At 43.4% G+C, this 25805-nt stretch overlaps 2 protein-coding genes across 5 annotated transcripts in view; one reads left to right on the top strand and one right to left on the bottom strand.

Annotated features, from left to right (window-relative positions):
- LOC309648108 (uncharacterized protein) overlaps positions 1-25805 on the bottom strand; it is a 363120-nt gene that overhangs the window by 104626 nt on the left and 232689 nt on the right. The window lies entirely within an intron of this gene.
- LOC309648227 (zinc finger protein 320-like) overlaps positions 1-25805 on the top strand; it is a 132079-nt gene that overhangs the window by 63280 nt on the left and 42994 nt on the right. For 2 of the 4 annotated variants that reach the window (XR_014256541.1, XM_082436656.1), the window contains 2 exons: positions 967-1093; positions 10151-14281. The exons of 1 other annotated variant lie outside the window; for it this stretch is intronic. Coding sequence is in view for 1 of the 3 variants with exons in the window: in XM_082436656.1 (XP_082292782.1) it covers positions 967-1093; positions 10151-11325 (1302 nt within the window). In the remaining 2 variants the exon portion in view is untranslated. Of the gene's footprint in view, positions 1-966; positions 1094-9321; positions 14282-25805 lie in introns of those variants that run through there. One more of the 4 variants, XR_014256540.1, reaches the window with a different exon arrangement.

Here is a 25805-nt window from a genome sequence, read left to right as displayed (position 1 = left end):
CACTGGACCACCAGGCAAGTCCCTGTCAATGTACTTTTAATGCTCTATTACTAAACTCTTCTATTTTTTAGCTTCAGTTCCAAAGCCGAACCCTCTGGGTGGAGGTGCTTGCTGTGTCATTTCTTAGCTTCTTGACATGAGACCTCAGAGTGTCTCTGACACAGTTTTCTCCTCTGTAAGATGGGAACAGGTCTTTTCCTAATGACCTGTTATGTTGATAACAGTTCATACCTGTAAAGTACTTATTTAGAGTAATGTTTACATATTGGAAGTGTTCAAACACTTTTAGTCATTGCTGTTGTTATCATTATCATAACTGAGGATTTTGACCTTTCTCTAAAGCCACGGTGGACTTCGTCATGTCTGAAGACAGCACTCATACTGGAGCTCATCTGGCTTTTGAATATCAGTCAGTGTTTAGAACATAATATCTAACACTTCTGCATAGACAACCCGTTCCTGAATTTTGTTTCTGTGTGTTTTATAATTGTCCACAAAGATGAAAAATCTGTATTAATTGGAGGATATCATAATCTGTTATGGAAAAGCATAAGAAATTAAAATTAGAGACACATAATTTGCTCCGAATACCTTAACATGGATCTTTCAGAGTATATACATCAACAGAATCAGTCCTTACACCTTCCTCATTTCATTTTTATAAAGGTAAGAAGTATCCTCATGGCCACTTGGTTAAAAAAAATTTTTTTTTAGTTGAAGTATAGTTAATTTACGATGTTGTGTTAGTTTCAAGTGTACAGCAAAGTGATTCAGCTATATATATATTCTTTTTCAGATTCGTTTCCATTATAGGTTATTTCAAGATATTGAGTATAGTTCCTGTGCGATTCAGTAGGTCCTTTTTGTTTATCTGCTTTATATATAGTAGTGTGTATATGTTAATCCCAAACTCCTCATTTATCAAATCTCCCCCACCCCCCACCCCGTGAAATGTTTTCATTTCAGGAACAGTTGACTTTCGAGGATGTGGTCATCGATTTCTCTCAGGAGGAGTGGGAATGCCTGGACCCTGGTCAGAGGGCCTTGTACAGAGACGTGATGTTGGAGACCTACAGGAACCTGCTCTCCCTAGGTGAGGATAACTTCCCTCTAGACATTGGGATCTGCCCTGTCGTGTCATGCATTTTCCCCTGTGTGCCTCTTGGGAGGCCCCTTGGACTGAGACATGATGCAGCACCATGAGTTTAAACTGACCCTTTCTTCAGATACCTGTCCATTTCATGAAACGTCAGAGGTTGTTCCAGAGCTTAATTGTGTATAAAGCTCAATGGCAAACTTTTAAAAAATATCTGAGTTCCTGTTTTCTGCCCCTTGCTTTTGACTCACTACTTCTTGGAAGAGTTTTAGATATATGTATTACACTGTTCCCAATGCATTTAGAAGGAGGCAAGCAGTGGATGAATTTGTGAAATATTTTTCCAGACCCACCCATCATGTCCTCACTCCTCAGCTGAACAAAGAGCTGTGATTTTAGAAAAACCACAGCACTTCACATTTCTTTGTTCTGATAAGCAGGAATTTCTATTTCTGATCTGAACATTATCTCCATTTTAGAGCAAGAGAAAGAGCCCAGGGCTCTGGTGAGTGGTGTGAAAATAGCAAAAAAACAAATGGGTGGGAATGTATCAAAAGTCTGAACAGAGGTGGGATCTCAGGGCAGAGAGGAAGCCACGACATCTAGTAGTGTTTGGGAACCTCTTCTCAGGGTAGAGAGTTCTTTGGGAAAACCGAAGTTGATTTATTGAAAACTCTCAGAGGAAATTTTTCTTCTCCGTAATTCATCCCTCTTGTCCTTCCGCATGTGAAACGTGTTCTTTCCCCCTCCAGTGGGGCTGCAGCTCCTACAGAGACAGAGGCAAGGCCTTTATCAGGATCCACAACACTCACCATCTGGCTCCTGTGCACTGGTTGTTGCTTGACTCTGAGGAGCACGAGGTGGGCTGATTTTTCAGGGTCTCTTGCCCCTTCATCTCTCCTTCTGGTCTTGATTCCACTGGATGCTCAATTAGTCCCTGTAGGTCAGAGCTGATGCCTCTGGAGTCCCACCCCTGAGCCTCTGAGTTTGATCAGAGTTGCTGTACTTGGAAGACGTAATCAGAAGATGGGAAAACACTGGCTGCTCTTTGACTCATCTGCCACCTCAGAACCTGCATGGAGCTGTCTCAAGCCCTGTCTGCTTGTTTAGATCCCTCAGCCATTTCTTGTGTTCTGCTTTTGCCATGCCCTTCAGGGTTGTGTGTAACAGGGAGATGGAGTGGTTCTTCTGTATTGTTAGTTAGGAAAACTAAGGTCAGTGGACAGAGAGATCCTCTTTTTTTAAAATAATTAATTAATTAATTAATTAATTTCTAATTTTTAATTTTTGGCTGCGTTGGGTCTTCATTGCTGCACGCAGGCTTTCTCTAGTTGCAGTGAGTGGGGGCTACTCTTCATTGCGTTGCGCGGGCTTCTCATTGCAGTGGCTTCTCTTGTTGCAGAGCACGGGCTCTAGGCGCGCAGGCTTCAGTAGTTGTGGCACGTGGGTCAGTAGTTGTGGCTTGCAGGCTGTAGAGCACAGGCTCTGTAGTTGTGGCTCGCAGGCTCTAGAGCACAGGCTCTGTAGTTGTGGCGCACGGGCTTAGTTGCTCTGCGGCATGTGGGATCTTCCTGGACCAGGGCTCAAACCCGTGTCCCCTGCATTGGCAGGCGGATTCTTAACCACTGCACCACCAGGGAAGTCCCGAGAGATCCTCTTTTTGATTCCCAGTCCTACATGGGGAGCATATATGAGTCTTTCAGGCTCATAGGTTGGCATTTGTGGGTTGAGGACGTGGTTCCATCTCAAGGTCCTCGAGAATCTGACTCCTGTATCTTGTAATTTTTTGGCTCTTGTACTGCTCTGCCTAGTCTGGGAATGTGTACTCTTCCTGATTTCTTATTTTCCTAAGTTTGTACGATTTTGCCCCTTAAATGTGCTTTTGAATTACATAGTCCTAAGGACTGAAGATTTTTCCAATTTCTTTGCTGTGATAATCCACCTGTAGTTTGTGGACAACTTTTGGTGGACTCTCTGGGAATGGGTTTACTGGGTAACAGAAAATTACTGATGGAGAACACTTTCCCTCGTGTGTTGCAATATCATCTTACTGCATTCAGAGTCACCACTTGAACCTACTCAGTAGGGTGGTCAGCAGGTTGTAGGATACAAGATAGAAAGTATCACGAGTGCCTGACCTATAAGTCTTTCCAGGTTTTTTTTCTGGTTTTGAGGACTGTCACAAAAGCCTGTCTCCAGGGCCCCGTGACAATGTTGTTCACATATACTAATGACCATCCCCTGTGAGCCTGAATAAATGGCACCTTACTTTCTTCTATGAATAACATTGTCCACGTTCACATCCTGATATCTGTGAGGCTGTTGACTAAACTGTTGTTGATGCCACATCTTTTGTCGCTTGTGTGCCACTGTTCATTTTATCTGCACACCTACTTTTGAAGCATCTTAATGAGAGAGCTTATGAAGTTGAGTGAGACCTTCAATGATGAACCATAATTTGTTTTGTTTAATACACTGGTACTTTCATTTTGTACTTTTCTGTGAGTTATAAATGATCTTGATTTTTATGTATTTTGTCATTAACTTTCATACTTTTTATGTTAGCCTTAGTGTTTTTCTTATTTGCAATGTATGGGATGGTTGATTGAGGAAGGCCCCCCGTCCCCCGGCCCCATGGTGGAATTGGTGATCAGTCCCTTTTAGAGTTCTTTCTATATTCCAGACATTAATCTATTATCAGATATCTGATTTGCAAATATTTTCTCTTATACCCTAGATTGTGTTTTCACTCTACTGAGAGTGCTTTAATGAATAATAGTTTACGATTTTTTTTAAAATTTATTTTATTTATTTATTTTTGGCTGCGTTGGGTGTTCGTTGCTGCATGTGGGATTTCTCTTGTTGTGGTGAGTGGGGGCTACTCTTCATTGCAATGCATGGGCTTCTCACTGTGGTGGTTTCTCTTGTGGAGCATGGCCTTTTGGTGCACGGGCTTCAGTAATTGTGGCATGTAGGCTCTAGAGCGCAGGCTCAGTAGTTGTGGCGCATGGGCTTTGTTGCTCTGTGGCATGTGGGATCTTCCTGGACCAGGGCTCGAACCTGTGTCCCCTGCATTGGCAGGCGGATTCTTAACCACTGTGCCATCTGGGAAGCCCCATAGTTAACAATTTTGATGTAGTCCAGTTTATCTGTTTTTACTTTGTGGCCTCTGCTTTTGGTGTTATATCTGACAAATCATTGGTGGATCCAATGTCAAGAGACTTTCCTGTATGTTTATGTCTAGGAGTTTTATGCATTTGGGTCTTAGGATTAGGTCTTTCATCCATTTTGAGTTAATTTTGTATGCAGTGTAAGATAATGGTCCAACTAAATTCTTTTGTATGTGAATATTCAGTTTTCTCAACACCTTTTGTGGAAAACACTGCCTTTCCCCTATATAGTGATCTTGAGGCCATTGTGGAACATCATTAGACTATATATACAAGAGATTTTCTCTGTCGGCTCTGTTGTGTTCCACTGGTCTCTGGAAACTTTGGAATAAGTTTTGAAATGAAGTGTGAGACTGCTGATTTTGTTCTTTTCAAGCTTGTTCTTGCTATTCATTGTCTCTTGAGATTCCGTATGAATAGTAGGATGGATTTATCTATTTCTTCAAAAACGCTATTGGGATTTCACTAAGGATTGTTTTGAATCTGTTGATCACTTTGGCTAGTATTGGCATCTTGACAGTATTGACTTCCAATTCATGAACTTGGGACATCTTTGCATTTATTGTGTCTTTTCTAATATTTTTCAGCGGTCTTTTTAGTTTATAATGTATAAATCTTTCCCTTGCTATATAACTTTATGCCTAAGTACTGTATTTTTTTGATTCTCTTCTAAATGGAGTGGTTTTCTGAGCTTCTTTTTTGATTGTTCATTGTCAGTATTTAGAAACTCAATTAATTTTTAACCTTTTTTTTCATTTTTTAAAATTAATTAATTAATTAATTTTTGGCTGCGTTGGGTCTTTGTTGCTGCACCCGGGCTTTCTCTAGTTGCTGGGAGTGGGAGAACTCTTCCTTGCAGTGCTTGGGCTTCTCATTGCGGTGGCTTCTCTTGTTGTAGAGCATGAGCTCTAGGCATGCGGGCTTCAGTAGTTGTGGTGCATGGGCTTAGTAGTTGTGGCTCATGCGCTCTAGAGCACAGACTCAGTAGTTGTGACACATGGGCTTAGTTGCTGTGCAGCAGGTGGGATCTTCCCGGACCAGGGCTTGAACCTGTGTCCCCTGCATTGGCAGACAGATTCTCAACCACTGCATCACCAGGGAAGTCCCGAAACTCAATTGACTTTTGCACATTGATTTTTTTACTTTTTTTTCTGGCCACACAGCTAGGCATGTGGGATCTTAGTTCCCAGACCTGGGATGGAACCCTTGCCCTGTGCAGTGGAAGTGCGGAGTCTTAACCACTGCACCGCCAGGGAAGTCCCTGCAGGTTGATTTTATATCTTGTAATTTTGGGGGAATTCTTTCATTTTTTCTAGCAGGATTTTCATTTTGCAGAATCTTCAGAGTTTTCTACATAATTAGATCATGTCAGTTGTCAACAAATAATTTTGCTTCCTTTTGCTGTTGGGATACCTATTGTCTCTTTTCATGCCTATGTGTTCTTGCTAGAACTTCCAGGTATATGGAAATATCGAGAGCCTGTATCCTTGTCTTGTTCCTGATCGTAGAGGAAAAGCTTTCATTCTTTCACCATTGCATCTGATGAGAGCTCTGAGGAACTGCTCCGTTGAAGCATGGTTTTCAGCATAGTTTTGTACCTTTTCCTGGCAAAGAACATGCATAAGACATCATGATATTGAATCCAAGTTCATGTGCCTGTTGTTCAGTGAAGGCAAACAAACAGAAACGTTGGAGTTTGGAGCAATGAAAGGCTTATTATCCGAGGTGGCACCAACCAGGAAGATAGGAGACCCAGGCTTGACTCAAATCCATCTTGATGGCTGGCCAGGGTGTAAGATTTTTAAAGGCAAAAGGAAGGAGGGGAGTGTCTGTGATCCCAGGTTTCCTGTAAGATCTCAGCTGTAGACTTTTGGGCACCACATTGTGACTTCCTTTGTGATTATTCTGTACGTGCCTGCAAAACAAGCTCTTAAATCACCATCTTGGGATTCCTTAACTTCTTTCTAGGAGAGAGCAAAGGCATTAGTTGAGATATTTTATTATTTACTTAGAGCCAATGTTAACAGGTTAAGAATTTCATTTCTCAATTCACCCTACGGGTGTCATCAATTTTTAAATCTTTTTGGGGCCAGCTGGATGAAGCTGCAGTTAGGGGTCGTAAATCAAGGTATCGGTTTAAGCTACCCATCATGGGAAAGATTATGCTGGACTTGCTTTTCCTTTGCTTCTGCATTCCCTCACTCTTCTAATAGTAACGGCTTGAATCTGCTCTTTCGGTCTCTGGTAAAGTCTAGGAGACTAAGCCTTTTTCTATGAACGAGAAACGGGGACATGGAAAGGCTGGCAGGGCCCCCCACAGGGTCTTCCTCAGTCTCAATCCCCCCCACCCTTTTTGATACCTTCAGTCTTAAGGGGAGCAGGTGTGGGACAAGAAAGGGAATAAAATATTCTATAAAGAGGTTAATCAAACTCGGCAGGGGAACTGAAATGTAGGGGGACTTGGTTTCAAAATCATGATCTCCTTCCTACTCGACTGTACTGTTGATTCGATTTCTTTGTATCTGCATGTGTGTGTACAGAAGAAATGCATCCATCTCCTTTTGAGTCGCCTTTTCCTGATTTTTTCTTCTGGTTTCTGCTAACAAAATTCTTGCACAGTCTCCTGGAATATTATGAATGTATTTCTCCAATATAAGCATGACCGTGGAACTTATGGAGTATACAGTTGGATACATTACATAGCAAATAGTGTAATAGATGTAATCCTACTTTCTCCCTACAATCTCTTTTTAAATCTCTTTTTAAATCTCTTTTGTTTCTGTCCCATACCCATAGTATAATTTCTATAGTTAAAAATCGGACAGTATTATGAAAATTGCTGAACCAGTTATTATTACTATTATTTTATTCATTTATTTATTTTTTTGGCTGTGCCGTGCAGCACGCAAGATCTTATTTCCTCGACCAGGGATCAAACCAATGCCCCCTGCACTGGGAGTGCAGAGTCTTACCCACTTCACCTCCCGGGAAGTCCCTCTTTTCTTTTAAGGTCACTATTTTAGTTCCCCTCGTACAGTTATATTCACACAGATGTGCAGTCACCAGCTCCCACATATGCATATATCCTGCATGCCACTCAGGCCCTTTTTTTCCTGACCTTTCCTCACACGTACCTTGATGTAGATGGAGGCACTGTTTGTTTTTTAAATCTACTATCTTGTTATTTTCATTCTATTTCTCCTACCTTTTCTATGGTCTGTTTTTTTCTTTGATTTGTTTATTTATTTCTGGCTGCATCAGGTCTTAGTTGCAGCCTGCGGGCTCTTTGTTGTGGTGCACAGGCTTCTCTGTAGTGGTGGCACGTGGGCTCCAGAGCGCGCGAGCTAAGTAAGTAGTTGGGGTGCACAGGCTTAGTTGCCCTGTGGCATGTGGGATCTTAGTTCTCCGACCGGGGATCGAACCCGCATCCCCTGCATTAGGAGGCGGATTCTTAACCACTGGACCACCAGGGAAGTCCCCGAAAACAATGTTATTTCCTAGCATATTTAACTTGTTTTCCTGATAGCCCCAATTTCCACAGCGCTTTTTCACTCATCCCTCCACCTTCCACATCACTCATACTGTAAAATGACCCCTCTTCATCCATTGAACAACTATCCCAGTACACGACCTAAACCACTATGTGCAGCCTTGACTCAGAAAGTTTCCAGGAGAGATGGCTGAATAATGTTATTGGTTACATGGCTCACTTCTTTTGCATCTCCCTTGAGGTTTTCTTATTAAACTCCTGATTTTGTTGCAGTATTTTATATTCTGTACTGCCTGGGTGGGCGGTCATTCTTTTTATATATATGTATAAATTTATTTATTTATTTATTTTTGGCTGCATTGGGTCTTCGTTGCTGTGCACGGGCTTTCTCTAGTTGTGGCGAGCGGGGGCTACTCTTCGTTGCGGTGCGCGGGCTTCTCATTGCAGTGGCTTCTCTTGTGGTGGAGCACGGGCTCTAGGCGTGTGGGCTTCAGTAGTTGTGGCACGTGGGCTCAGTAATTGTGGCTCACGGGCTCTAGAGCGCAGGCTCAGTAGTTGTGGCGCATGGGCTTAGTTGCTCCGCGGCATGTGGTATCTTCCTGGACCAGGGATTGAAGCCCTGTCCCCTGCGTTGGCAGGTGGATTCTTAACCACTGTGCCACCAGGGAAGCCCCAGGGCGGTCATTCTCAAGAGTATGTTGTCTCAGTCTGCAGGTCCAGTTTCACATTTTGATTCTGTGTCTGTCGGGGTCACGTACATAGAGCTATGCATCTACTGCTCTGATTTGAAAAATCATGTTAATTTACCTCCAGCCATTTGAAACAAATTAGTGCTGTTAGATGGCTTAGAATATTGCATGGTGTATAGTAAAGACTTAAAAGTTACTTTTGTATAAAAAGATAGTATTAACATTGTTGCAAGGTTTTTTTCCTTTTGTTTTTGTTTTTTAGTATTTTATTTATTTATTTATTTATTTATTTGGTTGCACCAGGTCTTAGTTGCAGCAGGCGTGTTCCTTAGCTGCAGCTCGCTGGCTCCTTAGTTGTGGCATATGAACTCTTAGTTGTGGCATGCAAGTGCAATCTAGTTCCCTGACCAGGGATTGAACCCAGGTCCCCTGCATTGGGAGCACAAAGTCTTAACCACTGTGCTACCAGGGAAGTCCCGTCACAGGTTTTTAATATCCCTTTATTATATTTTGTATGCTTTTCTTTTGCAATTTTTCTGAACATTTTGTCTGACCATGGTTTAAAAATTTACAAAGTGCTCACTCTTCATTACATATATTTGGAGCCAATAACGTAGATAATTTTAAGGGTACTGCACATGTAGGGATTGCTCTAAATATTGCCTGTTTGATACCTGGAGAATCTTTTATGTATTCATTCTTTTGTTTTTTTTAAATTAATACTTTTACTTTTTTTTTTTTAAGTATTTATTTATTTATTTATGGCTGTGTTGGGTCTTCGTTTCTGTGCGAGGGCTTTCTCTAGTTGTGGCAAGCAGGGGCCACTCTTCATCGCGGTGCGCGGGCCTCTCACTATTGCGGCCTCTCTTGTTGCAGAGCACAGGCTCCAGACGCGCAGGCACAGTAATTGTGGCTCACGGGCCCAGCTGATCCGCGGCACGTGGGATCTTCCCAGACCAGGGCTCGAACCCGTGTCCCCTGCATTGGCAGGCAGACTCAACCACTGCGCCACCAGGGAAGCCCTATGTATTCATTCTTAATTGTGATTTCCAGATGATGGTTGTTTGGTGTGTATTCTGCAATACAACTGACCTGCACTACTTGTTAATGTTGTAAAATGCCTTTTATTTATGGGTACATAGTTTTATAGCATCTATTTAGAAAAATATTTTTTCTTAAAAATTGTTTTATCAAATCTTTATTTTCTTTATCATATATTAATTTTTCAATCCTAAACAGCCAATTAATTAGATTATTTATTAGGTAAGCTTGTTTGGATTATTTAGTATTACAGTATATTGTCTGTTTTTTAGCATTTATGTATGTACAGTAAGTATGCAGAACTTATGATATTATATTTTTTCTTCTCAATTATGAGACAGTGGTATGTTTAATGTTAATTGGTATGTGCTTTGGGTTCGTGGTGGAAAAATACCCTTTCTTCGATAGCTGATGTCCAGTGTGAGTGTTTTTTACGTAGGGTTTGTGAAACAAGGCTACCTTAAAATTAGATTGAATTTTATGTTATTACTCTTTCTTTAGTAAAGAATTCTATTCCTTTAGTGTTTCTAAAAATTTTAAGATCATTGTTTGGAAGTTTCATAACTCTGTTTGGTGTATTACTTTTGGTGTAATATATATTCAACATGAAGCATTTATTTATGGACTAATGAATAGGATAACCATGGTTCTTTATATCTTGTAGATCTCTCTCCTATACATGTGATCAAGCAGTTACAACCAAAAATGAGCAGCAATATAGGAGAAGTATTCCAAACAGTGATGCTGGGAAGGCCTGAAAGTCATGAAATCAAACATTTTTACCTCAGGGAAATGCATGAAAATATGTATGACTTTGAGTCTCAGCAGAGAGGTGATGAAAGAAATTATAAAGAAATGCCTATAACTCATAACAAAAATCTCACTGATGGAAGACATTGCCATTGTAGACGGGATGCGGGAATCAAGCCCATTGGAAACAGGCTTGGATTAAACTTTCAGGATGAACTCCATATAATGAGAAGTGAAGGGGAAATTTATGAATTTAATCAAGCTGACAAGAAAATCAACAGTAGTGCCTCATTTTCACCACTTCACATAATTCCTCCTAGTGTTCAAACCAGCATTTCTAATACAAATGAGAATGATTTTATGCATCCCTCAATACTGACACAAGACAAGAAAGCCCACAGCAAAAGATGTTACAAGTGTAATGAGTGTAACAAAACCTTCCTTAACAGCTCAAACCTCACTAGACATCAGAGAACCCACACAGGAGCAAAAGTGTATAAACGTGATATATGTGGTAAAATCTTTGGTCAAAATTCACACCTTGTGGGTCATGGGGAAAGTCCTGCTGTAGAGAAATGTTACAAGTGTAATGAGTGTGGCAAAACGTTTAGTCGTGGCTTATACTTCACTCAGCATCAAATAATCCATTCAGGAGAGAAACCATATAAATGTGATGTATGTGGCAAAGTCTTCAGTCGAAATTCAGTCCTTGCAAATCATCAGAGAATTCATACTGAAGAGAAACCGTACAGATGTTATGAATGTGGAAAAACCTTTAATCACCGTTCAAACCTCATTAGACATCAGAAAATTCATACAGGAAAGAAGTTATATGAATGTGATACATGTAGCAAAGTCTTCAGTCAAAATTCAAACCTTGCAGTTCATCAGAGGGTTCATACTGGGGAGAAACCTTATAAATGTAATGAGTGTGGCAAGGTTTTTAGTCTATATGCAACCCTTGCAAGCCATCAGAGAGTTCATACTGGAGAGAAACCTTACAGATGTAATGAGTGTGGAAAAACCTTTAATTACCGCTCAAACCTCATTAGACATCAGAAAATTCATACAGGAAAGAAGTTATACTGACTTTCTCCCCCTACCTCTTCAGAACAATTCCTCAGAGCTATCTGAGACACTGTCTCCTAGATTATAGCACTCATTTTGCCCCAAATAAAATAACTCACAACTCTTGGATTGTGCATTTTTTTCAGCCGACAGTCTCATAAAAAGAAAATTATATTTTCTGTTTTTATTTTTTTGCTTTCTCTTTTAGTGATATCTATATGATGATGGATGCTTACTAAACTTATTGATAACTATTTCAGTATATGAAAGTCAGCACATTATGCTGTACACCTTTAACTCATACAGTGATGTATGTCAAATACATCTCAATAAAACTGGGGGAAAACATTTTAAGAGGCAAATAAAACACTTTGGGGAAAAAAAGAAACAATGAACAATGCAATTTAGAACAATTTTTCAGAGTGTATTTCTCTTTTTAAAGCAATGGTTAGCGACGGAAATTATCACATGGCTCAGTCTCAAGGCTCTGGGATTTGTCTCTGAGTCTCTGGAACCGACACGTGTTGTCATTCAGCCTGGCTGAATGAGGAACAGAAAGGAAAACTGTTTTGTAGGGTGTCAGCATGAATACCCCATTCTACCCAGGGAGCATTTCATACTTCTCATTCTAGTTTGTAATATAGAGGCAAGTTCAGCTCTTCTTTCCTTGAACTGCCTAAATTGATTCTTTCTTTTTTTAAAGAACCGATTTTATTTATTTATTTTTGGTTGTGTTGGGTCTTCGTTGCTGTGCACCGGCTTTCTCTAGTTGCGTCGAGTGGGAGGTACTCTAAGTTGCGGCGCACAGGCCTCTCATCACGACGGCTTCTCTTGTGGAGCGTGGGCTGTAGGCGCATAGGTTCAGTAGTTGTGGCACGTGGGCTCAGTAGTTGTGGCTCGTGGGCTATAGAGCACAGGCTCAGTAGTTGTGGTGCACAGGCTTAGTTGCTCTGCGGCATGTGGGATCTTCCCAGACCAGGGATCGAACCCGTGTCCCCTGCATTGGCAGGTGGATTCTTAACCACTGTGCCACCAGGGAAGTCCCCTAAATTGATTCTAATTGCAGGAAATGTTCCCAGATGGAACTAGCCCCTCACAACAACCACTTGGGTAGAAGGGGTGTAATCTGGAGGGCAGAGAGGGAGCAGAGATGGGGGAAGAAAGAGGCAGAAATACTTAGAGATGTAGGGCAATCAAGAAGGCTGGAGAGAAAGGAACAAGGGGGAACAGGTTGCAGAGTGGGGCAGGCCAGGTGTGAGGGAAGAAATGGAGAGGAGGGCAGGAATGGCAAGAGAGCAGAGGGGAAGAGAATGAGAGACAAAAAGAGTTAAAATAGGGAGAAAGATAAACGGAATGAAATGGAAACACAGAAGTGCAGGTAGAGGGGAGAAACTAGATCCAGATGGGTAGTGAGTTCTTTGGATGTGGATGATTAATTTGGGATGTATGTTTTGGGGCTATAATATAGTAAATTTAAAATTTGCTCAAATTATACAGATGAGGAGAATTGCAAAACTCCTGTCTACAAGGCTTTTGCATTTTGTAAATATTTGTATATTTAATGTGCCTGAGGTGATTCCAGTCTGGATGCATCACTGAGCATCGTGACTCTGGGTCCCCCCGTTCCTGAGGGCTGAGATCTGGGCTGAGGCTGAGGGGCTCTGCTCTGCGTGGGGATGGATCAGGGCTGGTCTGTGACTTGAAGGGGATTGCTGGGTACAGCTGAATAAATAAATTTATAAATATAAATTTATATAAATAAATATTTATATAAATAACATTATTTTTAAATACTGAGTTGTTTAATTTCCACAATTTGGGAATTTTCTGTTTTCCTTCTGCTGTTTTAGTTTTACTTCACTGTGATTGGAGAACATACTTTTTATGATCTCAATCTCTTAACATTGTTAAGATCTGTTTTTTGGCCTAACATGTGGTCTGTCATGGAGAATGTTCCATGTGTGTTTCAGGAGCATGTTTCTGCTGCTCTTGGGTGGAGTGATCTGTATGTGTCTGTTATGTCTACTTGGTCTATAGTGTTGTTTAAGTTCTCTGTTTCCTTATTGATCTTCTCTTTGGTTCCATCCATGAGTAAACCTGGGCCATTGAAGTCTCCCATGCTGTTTCTGTCTTCATCGCTGTTAACGTTTGCTTCCTTTTTCTTGGAGATCTAATGTTATATGTGTATATATTTTTTTCTAATATCTTTTTGTTAAATTGACCCTTTTATCATTATATAACGTTCCTTGTGTTCATTTTTTTCTGATATTATGTAGTCACCACTGCTCTCTTTAGGATGGACTGTCTTTTCCATCCTTTTGCTTTTCGCCTTTCCATGTCCTTCGATTTGTGAATGTTCAGCTTTTAACTCTCTCACAGGCTGTTTCTGTGTCTCTCGCTCTCTGTTTTCCTCCTGTTACTTTCTTTAGTGGTCCCTGCTCAGGCACCCTGTACAGTGGTGAAAGGCAGGAGCCCTGGCCAGCCCGCTTCACTCCACTGTAACTTCAGAGGGAATTCATCGAGGGTTTCCTTCTCATCATGATGTTTGGTTAAAATGTATTTTTTTAATAACAATATGTCTTTCCAATATACTTTTTTCATGATTTTTAATTCTCCAAGTTCATAACTTTATTATTGTGGTAATATTTTTCATAATCTGTGAAAATAGTGTATAATACTATTAACTTTTCTCATTGTGAATCTATGTTTTATTATTAGAAAAAACAGAAACGCTTTGGCTGTTTTTAATGCCTATGTATGTAAATTTTAATGGATAAAACTGTATTTATATTTTTGAATATAGTTATTGAGATTGGAGTGAAAATATTTTGTTTTTTTCATGATTGTACCATTTTTCTTTTTTTAGGCTATTATAGAATCATGTTGACAAACTAAATTCAGTACAGTTGATACATTTTCATTGTCTGAAAGATGCTGAAATACGTGTGAATAAAACGATGGTTAATAAAATTGAAAATCTGTCAAGAAACAATTCCTCTCATTTCAGTTTTTTAGTGTGGACATGTGTGTGCATAAGTTCATGGATGTGCAAGTCAACCATGTAATATATCTTTTTTAAAAATTAATTTATGGCTGTGTTGGGTCTTCATTGCTGTGCACGGGCTTTCTCTAGTTGCGGCGAGCAGGGGCTACTCTTCGTTGCAGTGCATGGGCTTCTCATTGCGGTGGCTTCTCTTGTTGCGGAGCACGGGGTCTAGGCGCATAGGCTTCAGTAGTTGTGGCTTGTGGGCTGTAGAGCACAGGCTCAGTAGTTGTGGCACAGGGGCTTAGCTGCTCCATGGCATGTGGGATCTTCCTGGACCAGGGCTGGAACCTGTGTCCCCTGCGTTGGCTGGCAGATTCTTAAGCACTGCACCACCTGGGAAGACCCTAAACCATGTTATATACCTTTCATAGTCTAATTTATATCTTTGAATTTATATCTTCGAATTTATATCTTTATTTAAATCCTCTGTGTCTCCCAGAGTCTGCTAATACCTGAGATGGGTGGATATAGGACTCTAAACACCCTAAGGTGTTTAGGACCCTAAGGTCCTAAAATCACAACTTAGTCTGCCTGTGTCAGGAGTGTTGGTTGTCACAGCAGAGGTTTGGGTGGAGCCAGGAGCAGTGGAGCCTGTGCCGGGGGTTCAGAGAGCAAGGGGGGTGGAAGCGCAGCCCAGGCAGGAGGGTGAGAGGGGATGGGGGATGACGTGGGGACAGAGGAAGGGGTGACACCTGGTGGGGTCTGAGGGGCCGTGGCTGTCACAGCTCAGGGCAGGGTTGCTCCTGAACATCTACGCGGCACCCACGGCACAGCCGAGGTCGAGAGGCTCTGGTGTGAAGAGCCCCCAGCCTGTCTCGAGTACCGCTGAGTTCACAGCAGGGTCCAATGCTCCACTGTGGGTTCATTTTCAGTGCCCTTAACAAGGTTGGATCCAGCACTTCCTGAGCTTGAGTGAGTCAATTAGGCAGAATTGACCTTGGAATCAGAGTGAGGTTAAAATTAGCCTAGTGACTCCTCACGAGGGTAGATTCTAGGGATGCCCTTGAGTTTAGGTGGTGCCCTTCCAATAGCCTCACTGGCGGCATTTTTAGTAGGAGGAGGTGGCAAAATCCCTCCTAGAAGACCATGCTTATTTCTGGTGGTTTTGGTTTCTGAAACAGTTAATACTCTTCAGTGCCACTTTGAAACAGCATCCTTTCAAAGTAGTGTTGGGGGGGGGGCATGCCCTCTTCAGCACACACTCAGCCTGCTGTCTTTGGAATCACCCCCTCTTCCCGCCCGCCCGCTTCCTGTCTCTGCACTGTTGATGACGGTCAGCCTGAGCCGAGCCCTCCCGTCTCCATGGAGCCCCTTGTGACTGGGTCGGTTCCGGGTTCCGGGCTCCCGGGAGACAGTGGCGGAGGCGGAGCTATTGCGCCATTTCTTCTCGAGACGGCGGTGATGGTGGTGGTGTGATAGTGGGACAGTGGTGATAGTGGTCATGTTACCAAAACGCAAGTCCCTGTGCCTGACGCACAGTGAGGCCGAACAATATCAAAACGTTGGAGTTTGGAACAGAGAAAGGTTTGGTGCAGGGCCATGCAAGGAGATGGGTGGCTCATGCCTTAAAAACCCCAAACTCCCTGAAAGCTTCCAGCAAAGCCCTCTTATAGGAACAGTGAGGGAGGGGTGTGTTTAGTTGTTGCAGACTTCTTGGTGGCAGATCCTTTGTACCTGAGGTCAGGTCATGGGCAGGTAAAGATAGATGTTCCTGTAAACCTCCAACAAACAAATGTTACTCTCTGTCCTGACAAGAAAGGGGAAGGTGCCAAGGCACACCTTTCACCCTCCGAGGTCCAGGCCTGGCTAAGAGAAGGGGGTCCCTGCAGGGGGGGGGCCAGTTACCCTGCCCCAGAGCATTCATCCAGAACCAGGTTTGGGTCCTGCCGCCAGTGCCCAGGCCTGGCGGAAGATGATGATCTCGGTTGGCAGCTCCCTCAGGGCCAGGTCCCCAGACCCTGCCCAGCTGTGATCGCTGAGAGAGCCAGGCACCCAGGACCCAACTGGCCTTCCGGCTCCTCTGGCCGCCCAACAGCAGGGTGCCAGGTCCCGCAGACAGTGGCCCATGCAGACTGCCGCTGCCATTAGGTCGCAGAGGCGGGGATGGGGCAGAGGGTCACCGCTGCCTCAGGGCCCGGGCAGTGGGCAGCCTTGGCGAGGGCTCTGGAGCCCTGCAAGACACACCCCCAGCCTGTTCCCTTGGCCTCCCAGCTCACCTGACAGCCCAAGGAGAAGCGGAGGGGAGAAGGCCGGGATCCCTCTCTTACTTCACTCTCCGCCTGACCACCACCACTCTGCGGGCATTTGGCTGAATGGGTCCACTAAATGTCACTCATTGACAGTTGGTCGCTTGAGGGAGGGGCTCACAGTGGCGCCGACCAATGGCTGAACGGGAGCTCTAAGGCAACTCTAACCGTCCCTTCAGTGGTCTCCTGGTAACCGTTGCCTGGTAACGGGGGTGGGGGGCACAGCGTGCGCCAAGGGCCCTGTGCTAAGGGCTGCGCACTGCTGGGCTGTATTACAGAGTGATCACCTCCAGGTCTCCACCTGCACTGCTCTGCGTTTCCATTTCATTCTGTTTATCGGTCTCCCTATTGCTTTCTATGTCTCTGTCTTTCTGTTCCCCTCTACTCTCCTGCTGTTTCTCCCCTCCTATTTTCTCACTCCTGTCCTGCCCCACTCTGCGACTTGTGTCCCCTATTGATGCTCTTTCTCCCCGACCTTTCTGATGACCCTACATCTCTATGTATTTCTGCCTCTTTCTTCCCCCATCTCTGCTCCCTCTCTGCCCTCTGGTTACACCCCTTCTGTCCCTGTTATTCTCCCTGCCCACTCTCCAGCGCCCACTGGTGGCTGTGCTTCCTTCCTGCTCTCTCTGCTCTAGTAGTCAGTATTTTTCCTCTCCTTCTCTCCCAGCACCATGATGCTCTGAAGGCCATGGTTCCACCTTTTATCCTCTCCCGGACTCTCTGTGTGAAACGCCTCACCATTGTTACCACTCTCCTACCACTGATCCAGAGCCCCTCTGCCTTTGTTGCTCTCCAATCCCTGGAGATCCAGCTTTTTAATTTACTTCTCTATTTTATTCACCTGCTACCTTCCAGGCTTAATCACTTTCACTTTACTATTTACAGGTCCCTCTATGTTCCCATTGGTTCTCCCTCATTCTTTATCCCCCTTAGTTTTTCTATTTCTTTCAGTCGCTCTCTGTGTCTGCTTCTCCTGATCCCCCTCGTCCCTGTATTTACGAGGATGGAGACTGAATAAGACGCCCGCATACTGAAAGAGACCGTTTGGAACTCAGAACCGAAGAACACTGTGTGTCACAAGGCTGGCCCAGGTCACCTCCCCCTACACGGGGTCAGAGGAAGGGCTAACCAGGAAGGGGAGGCCTGCGGAGCAGAAAGACCGGTCTAAGACGCGAGGACAGAGGGGCTGGGAGGGAGAGGGGTGGGCTCTCCAGAATCCCAGGACCGGGGAGAGGACGCGGCCTCCCCTGGAGCTGGGGGACCGGCGCTGCCCTCCAGGGGCCTAGGGGGCGAGGCTGGGGGGCGCGCATCCACCTCGCGGAAGAGGACGTTACGTGGGGGCGGGCGGAGGTAGTAAAGGGTTTCAAGAAGGAAAATGTGGCGAAAGGCGGTTTGTATGTGGACCGGAAGCGGAAAAGGCAAGGGCTTCGGTACTGGCCTCAGAGAAATTTAAAACCCAAAGGGAAACGGTCCGTAATACTGACGTCTGGATTTACATGAGGAGGAGGAGCGGGAGTGCGAATTAAAAGACCACAGTGACTTCAGAACCCTGAGGATGGAGTAAACGGACCGCGAAGCACAGACTTAAACTAGAAAAGAGAAACTTACACTCTGCAGTGTGACCTTCGTTGCATTTCATTTCCGGGACCGTAGAGAAGTGCGCATGCGCTTGGTGAAGAGACGGGGCGGCCGGGGCGGGACCTGGGCGGAGAGCTAGCGACGGGGTTGCGGGGCGGTGAGGGGAACCCGGGTCTGGGAAGGGAACGCGGGGGCGGGGACGGGGAAGGGGGCGGGCGCGGAAGGTGCTTCTCCGTGCTTGACAGGTTTATTTTAAGTTGCAGTCTGTAACAGTTTTAAGGTAAAGCTTACGTTGTGGGGGCCAGTTATGTCGGAGACCAAGATGTATTCTCTAAACAAGTTGAAAACGGTTTAAATAGAAGCTATTTTTGCCAACAGGTTGCTCTCATGTCCTGTTAATGAGGCCAAAGATATTCAGGTTTCTGGAAACGCGGGCCTCCCAGAGTGGTTGACATGCGGCAGTGGTTGGCTCCAGGAAGATTTTGTGAAATTAGAATTAATTTAAGCAGTTTAAGGAAACAAGAACTGAACTTGTCTCTGTATTACACACTAGAAGGAGAAATACAGAACTCTCCCTGGGTTGAATGGGCTATTTCATACTGACACCCTGCAGAATAGCTTCTCCGTTTCTATTCCCCTTTCACACCAGAGGCCAAATTCAACAATCTGCTCAGTTCCAGAGACTCAGGGACAACACCTGGGGTCTGAGACTGTCGGACTAAAGCAAGTGATAATTTAGGTCACTAACCATTGGCTTAAACAGAGCAAAACGTTTTTAAAAATTGTTATGTATTGACACTTCCCTGGTGGTCCAGTGGTTAAGACTTTGCACTCCCAGTTCAGGGGCCATGGGTTCGATCCCTCGTCAGGGAACTAAGATCCCCACATGCCGCAAAGTGTGGCCTAAAGAAAGAAAGAAAGAATTGTTATAAATTGTATTGCCCTTTCTTTTTGCTAATGTGTTTTAATTATTTGCCGTTTTAGCCTAAATTTTTTTTTTTTTTTTTGGCCGCACCAGGCCAAAAAAAAAGTTTAATTTTTTTAAATTAGCATCCATCGTTTCATATAGATAAAGTAAAAGGAGGAAGGGCAATAAGAGAAAACATTTTTTTTCTTTTGGTGAGAACTGCCTTATTTCATAAAATGCTTATCCAATTCCACACTTGTGCTGAATTACCTTCAAATATCTTTGAGAAAAACTTGTTTACATCATAATATATTTAAGTCAATAACTAAATATAATGCAATTTCAAATTCCCTTTATGTTCATTATGAGAGTAATTAGAAATTTACCTTTGATTTTTAAACTGTAATGTATATTAGCTCTTTGTGTTCTATTGCTGAAAGTTCTGTCAAGGGTGGATAACAGAGCCTGTAAAATATACAGTATTCAGAAGACATTGGTATTTATTTTCATCCAAGGAATAATTAACTTTGCCATATTTCTAAGGGCATTGAGTGGGGAGGTCCATATTCTCTTTAATATGAACCCTAAAGAAAGTAAAACTAGATTATCAACTATGCAATAACTTCATTTCTGCCCTCAATATTTCTATGGCAATATGTGTCATTAAACATTTACTACAGGGGCTTCCCTGGTGGCGCAGTGGTTAAGAATCCGCCTGCCAATGCAGCGGACATGGGTTCGAGCGCTGATCCGCGAAGATCCCACACGCCACAGAGCAACTAAGCTCCTGCGCCACAACTACTGAGCCCACGCACCTAGAGCCCAGTGCTCCACAAGAGAAACCGCACCGCGACGAAGAGTAGCCCCCGCTCTCCGCAACTAGAGAAATGTCCATGCGCAGCAATGAAGACCCAACGCAGCCAAAAATAAAAAAATAAATAATAAAAACATTTACTAGAAATTATGTTTTCCTACATCCCTCAGGTGGAAGATTTTGTCCATAGAGAAATGGCAATCAATTGTTTACAATTGATGTTTACATAGGGCTATTAGCATATTTAAAATGTTTTCAGACAAAATGAGCAGAATATCCTGGTGTAACACAACATGCAAACAACATCACATTTTTTAAAGATGCAGTGACTGGAATAAATTTTAGGATGTCTATTGGATAGATAATTCTGTATTATGCAACATTTGAAATTAGCCGTGTTGGCAAAAAAGACGTTTCAGTGTGGACTTCCATGATTCCGGTCAAGGATGAGTCAATGGTGGAACATTTCATTAAACACAGAACAATAGAGAAGCTGATTATCAGACAAAGTAATGGATCCATTTTTTTAATGAGGAATTCTGTTGCTTACATAATTATCAAGGCAGCCAAATTAGCATATTTACAAGAAAAAAAGGAAATTTCCTAAATCACAGGAAGATTTTGACACAGGTCTCCCTATGATATCATTATGAAACTGATACAAATTATTAAGGATTCAAAAATGTGAAAAACACAAGGATATAGTATGACGTGTCCTTAAAAATTAAAGAATATACATTTCTTTTTTTTTTTCTTTTTTAAAATTTATTTATTTTATTTATTTATTTTTGGCTGCACTGGATTTTCGTTGCTGTGTGCAGGCTTTCTCTAGTTGCAGTGAACAGGGGCTACACTTTTTTTGCAGTGCGTGGGCTTCTCACTGCAGTGGCTTCTCTTGTTGCGGAGCATGGGCTCGAGGCGTGTGGGCTTCAGTATTTGTGGCACACAGGCTCAGTAGTTGTGGCTCCTGGGCTCTAGAGCGCAGGCTCAGTAGTGTGGCTCGCGGGTTCTAGAGCACAGGCTCAGTAGCTGTGGCTCACGGGCTTAGTTGCTCCACGGCATGTGGGATCTTCCTGGACCAGGGCTCAAACCCGTGTCCCCTGCATTGGCTGGTGGATTCTTAACCCCTGCACCACCAGGGAAGCCCAAGAATATACATTTCTGAGTCCGGGTGGAAGGACCGAAATATTTACCACTCTCAAACTTAGATAAGGATAAATTTTACCAGAAAGGATTATTACCAGGAATTCCTTGGCCATCCAGTTGTTCGGACTACACGCTTCCACTGCAGGGAGCAGGGTTTGATCTTTAGTCCAGGAAATAAGATCCTACAAGGCGTGCTGCACGGCCAAAAAAAAATGATTCTTACCATAGAGAGAATGTTGCAACCACAAAATTTGTAAAGCCTCAAAAGTCAGACCAAAAAAGAGCTTTTCTTTTATACCCAGGGGTAAACAAGGTAGGAAAACTCCCATATGGAGGAGTGGATGAGCATGTGGCAGGAGCCTCAGTTTCTCAGATGATGTTTTATGCTGAAGTCAGTTACTCTTGCGTGCAGATATTCTGGCAGGAAGGTTGTTCTGAATTACAAAGCTCAAAAGTGGTCCAAAAATTAAGGCATTTGGGAGAGGAGAAAAGCTTAAAATTTTTTTGATTAAATCATCTTAACAAGCATTGTGTCCACTTATCTAAGGACCAACAAATCAGTAATTGTTGATAAGGCAATGGATGGGAATTTGGAGGATTCCTTTCTTGCTGTTTCCAAAGTAAACAAGGGGGCTATCATATGTCTTACTGAAATTAAAGAGGAAGTGTAGTTCTTAGCAAGTAAGCTGTTACCGTCCGCAGAAAAGAAGAAAAGGAGTTCTTTTACCTTTGCTATTTTCCAGAGTTCCAGGATTGAAGTAAAGTCTAACATTGTCACCACATAATGTGACATCAAGCAAAATTCAAAAAATAACAAATACACATGTTACATTTGGATAATGGAATATTAGAAAATTTAAACTAATAATGATAATAACAAACATACCCAAGAACCTCAGCGTTTATGCCTTTGAATGGCATTGAAGGACCCTTCATTCTCCTTGTGCCTGTGTTGTGTCTATTCCTGTCACATGCAAGAGGAATTAAGTCTCTTAGTTTTAATTTATATTTGTCCTTACAACACACACATAGAAAAGGCAGCAAGTGTGACCTTAAAGTTGGCCAAAAGACAATTTCAGTTGATTGAAAAAAGTAGATGCCCCTAGGCTTAATTTCATTCATATTTATGAAATAGCAAGTCACCTCCTGATTGTAACAGATCAACAAATTAAATATAAAGGAGCAAAGACTTAATATGTGTTTAAAAAAATTTTTTTTACATTGATGTTATAAAGCAATGCTTTTGACTTAAACTGTCAGATTCCCCTTGACCTACACTCCCTGGACCAGAGTTGGTCTCTGCCTCCTGGGTTTTAGGGGAATAGAAATGGAAATGATGTTCTTATACCTTTAGTATGAAGACGCTGAGTCAGCACGAGCAGAGTTTTTGCATTTCACCTTTCAATTTCCATTCCCTACAAAGACAACTTAACTGAATGAGCCTGTTCTGGGTGTAGTCAGCACCCACATTGACCCTCCACCTAGAACCCTAGCACCCTGCATCCCACGGCTGAGTCCCAGTGTACCTGTCTCCACCCACTCATGCCCGGGTGTCTTTCTTTCTTTTTTTTTTTTTTTTAATAAGTATTTATTTTATTTTATTTATTTTTGTCTGTGTTGGGTCTTCGTTTCTGTGCGAGGGCTCTCTCCAGTTGTGGCGAGCTGGGACCACTCTTCATCGCGGTGCGCAGGCCTCTCACTATCGCGGCCTCTCTTGTTGCGGAGCACAGGCTCCAGACGCGCAGGCTCAGTAGTTGTGGCTCACGGGCCTAGTTGCTCCGCGGCATGTGGGATCCTCCCAGACCAGGGCTCGAACCCGTGTCCCCTGCATTAGCAGGCAGATTCTCAACCACTGCGCCACCAGGGAAGCCCCCCGGGTGTCTTTCTTAGTCTATCATGCCTTTGCAGTGAATCATAAATCTTTAATTCTTGCCCTCTGCTTGCTTGCTTGCTTGCTTTTTTTTTTTGGAACCCGTGCCGCAGTGGAAGCCTGGAGTCTTAACCACTGGACCACCAGGGAAGTCCCCCAAATTTTTCATTTGAACAGTTCTTTTTTTAAGTTCAGAAGGAAAACAAACAAACAAAACAAAACAAAACCGTGTTCAATATAAGTGGCCGAAAATGACAGCTCTAAGCATTTTCCTTGATTGTTTCAAACATTACTTTGAAATAAGCAGGTAGGAGCCGTACTCCTCAGGACACCACAGAGACTCCAAGAGATCCAGAAGGCAATGATCCAGTTCAGTTAGGCAGAAGGAAGCCCCCAGGTGCAGAGCAGAGGGAAGCCCGGTGCTGCCCCCAGAACCTTCCTTTTTCCTGACCAAACCTCCATATCAGTCCTGAATTCACCCCTACTCGTTCCCTGCTCCCCTGACACGGTCCTGTCCTCCCTCCTCAGTGCATGTTGCTTCAGAATCAGAAACACTCCCAGGTTTCTGCAGACCCGAAAACGATCTATTTATATTTTTTAATCACAGAGCCTGATCAGTAACTGCCTACATGCTTACCCCTCTGCCCCAGCTAGTGATTGTTTTACTCTTTAGGTCAGAACAGCTCCACTATGATAGTTTCCTTGGTAACCCATGAACCAAGCTCAGGTCAATTCCCCCACCAACTGGTAACCTACCTCTTCCCCTCCAATAGTGAAGACTGCTGCCCTGTCCTGCCTGCCTGCTTTCTGCTATACACGGCGGGGTGTCATTTCAGGACCTTGCTCCTGACATGTAAGTTCCCCTGTCCAACAAACCACTGATGTGTCTGTGACTGTCTCCGGGCTCTTTCTTAGGTCTTGAGGTTGTGCAATTACAAGGCTTGCAGGCCTTCGGGATGCAGCCCAACAGGCCTCCTGGGTGAATGGGGAATAGAAACAGAAATGCTGTTACTGTTTCTGAATAGAAACAGAAATGCATGTCAGTATGAAACTGTCCATTCTACTCAGGGAGAGTTTTGCATTTCACATTCTCATTTGTAATCCCTATACAAACAACTCTGTTTTTTGTTTTCTTAAACCAACTAAATTAATTCTCTTTCTTAAAAATTGGAAGTATATTTGATTTACAATGTTACATTAGTTTCAGGTATATAGCACAATGATTCTTATCTATATATATATTCTTTTTGAGATTCTTTTCCCTTATAGTTTATTACAATATACTGAGAATAGTTCACCATGCTATACGGTGGGTGCTTGTTGGTTTTCTATTTTATATTAATTGTAATTGCAGGAAATGTTCCTGGGTCCAATCTCTGCCACGTCAGGCTCTCACCAAGATCCCAGTTTCTAGATCACTTAATTGCTTCAGCCTCACCAGCAGGACTTGCCTGTAACCTGCTGGCAATAATAGGTTTTGACATAAACCATGTTCAACTTGTCCTGAATGAAACATCTCAGTTTCTGGGAATTCCCTGGCGGTTCAGTGGTTAATACTCCATGCTTTCATTGCTGAGGTCCTGGGTTCGCTCCTGGTTTGATCCCTGGTTGGGGAACTAAGATCCCGGAAGCCACGTGTGCAGCAGAAAAAACAAAAAACATCTCAGTTTCTGACAGAAGTGTCCCACATGATGTAAGCTTTTACCTTAAAACTATTAGAGACAGTGTTAATGTTACAGGGAAAATCTTGGCGGATGTGTAGACAACAGACACAACCAAGCCAAAGCAAGCAAGAAGGAATGATTTGGTTTTTTATTTTTTTGGCCACGCCGCATGGTTTGCAGGAGCTTAGTTCCCTGAGTGGGGATCCATCCTGGGCCCCCAGCAGTGAAAGCCTGGAATCCCAACCCCTGGACCACCATGGAATTCACAGGAAGGACTTATTACTTACAGCAAGCAAGGAGAACACTGGGGATCTTTTCCAAAGCAGTGTCTCCCCAACACCGAAAGTGGGAAACCTTTTTTTGGGTAGGGGGCTGTGCCGCGCAGCATATGGGATTTTGTTTAAAATTTATTTAATTTATTTACTTATTTTTGGCTGCATTGGGTCTTCACTGCTGCACGTGGGCTTTCTCTAGTTGCAGTGAGCAGGGGCTACTCTTCGTTGTGGTACATGGTCTTCTCATTGCTGTGCCTTCTCTTGGCTCTAGGTGCTCGGGCTTCAGTAGTTGTGGCTCGCAGGCTCTAGAGCACAGGCTCAGTAGTTGTGGCACACGGGCTTAGTTGCTCCGCGGCATGTGGGATCTTCCCGGACCAGGGCTCGAACCCGTGTCCCCTACATTGGCAGGCAGATTCTTAACCACTGCGCCAGCAGGTAAGCCCCATACGGGATCTTTGTTCCCCAGCCAGGGATCAAATCCTTGACCCCGCAGTGTAAGCGTGTTGTCTCAACCAACTGACCGCCAGAGAGGTTAAAGGGGAAGTTTTAAGCTAAGGGTACATGCATATCCATGAAGGGGCTTGGGCTTTGAACAGCGTCCAAGCTTTAGCTGGTTGGTCAAGAGGGTCAGAAAAGGTCAACATCAACATCCCTTAGGTTCCAGTTGACCTGGTGGTTGAGTGCTTCAGGCTAATCTTTACTACTGAAACAGAACTGGGAGTCTTTACAACTGATATGTTATCTTTGCTATTGTTACTTCTCTTGCCTGATAGCAGACTACTTTTCTGCGTTCCTTTATTCCCTTAAGATCTTTAATTCCTGAGACCTGTTCAAGGGCAAGCATCGTGGCCAGGCTTAGATCACGAAATGGCTAAGGCAAAAATGGTTTCTTATATATCAAGAAATCCATGCCTGGTTCTCTTTCTACTGGGACCCCCTACCCTATCTGGTT

Source organism: Balaenoptera physalus, assembly GCF_965194825.1.
Source record: "Balaenoptera physalus genome assembly, chromosome: 19".
In the NCBI taxonomy this organism is placed as follows: Eukaryota; Metazoa; Chordata; class Mammalia; order Artiodactyla; family Balaenopteridae; genus Balaenoptera; species Balaenoptera physalus.
This window is presented reverse-complemented; position numbering and strand designations above follow the sequence as displayed.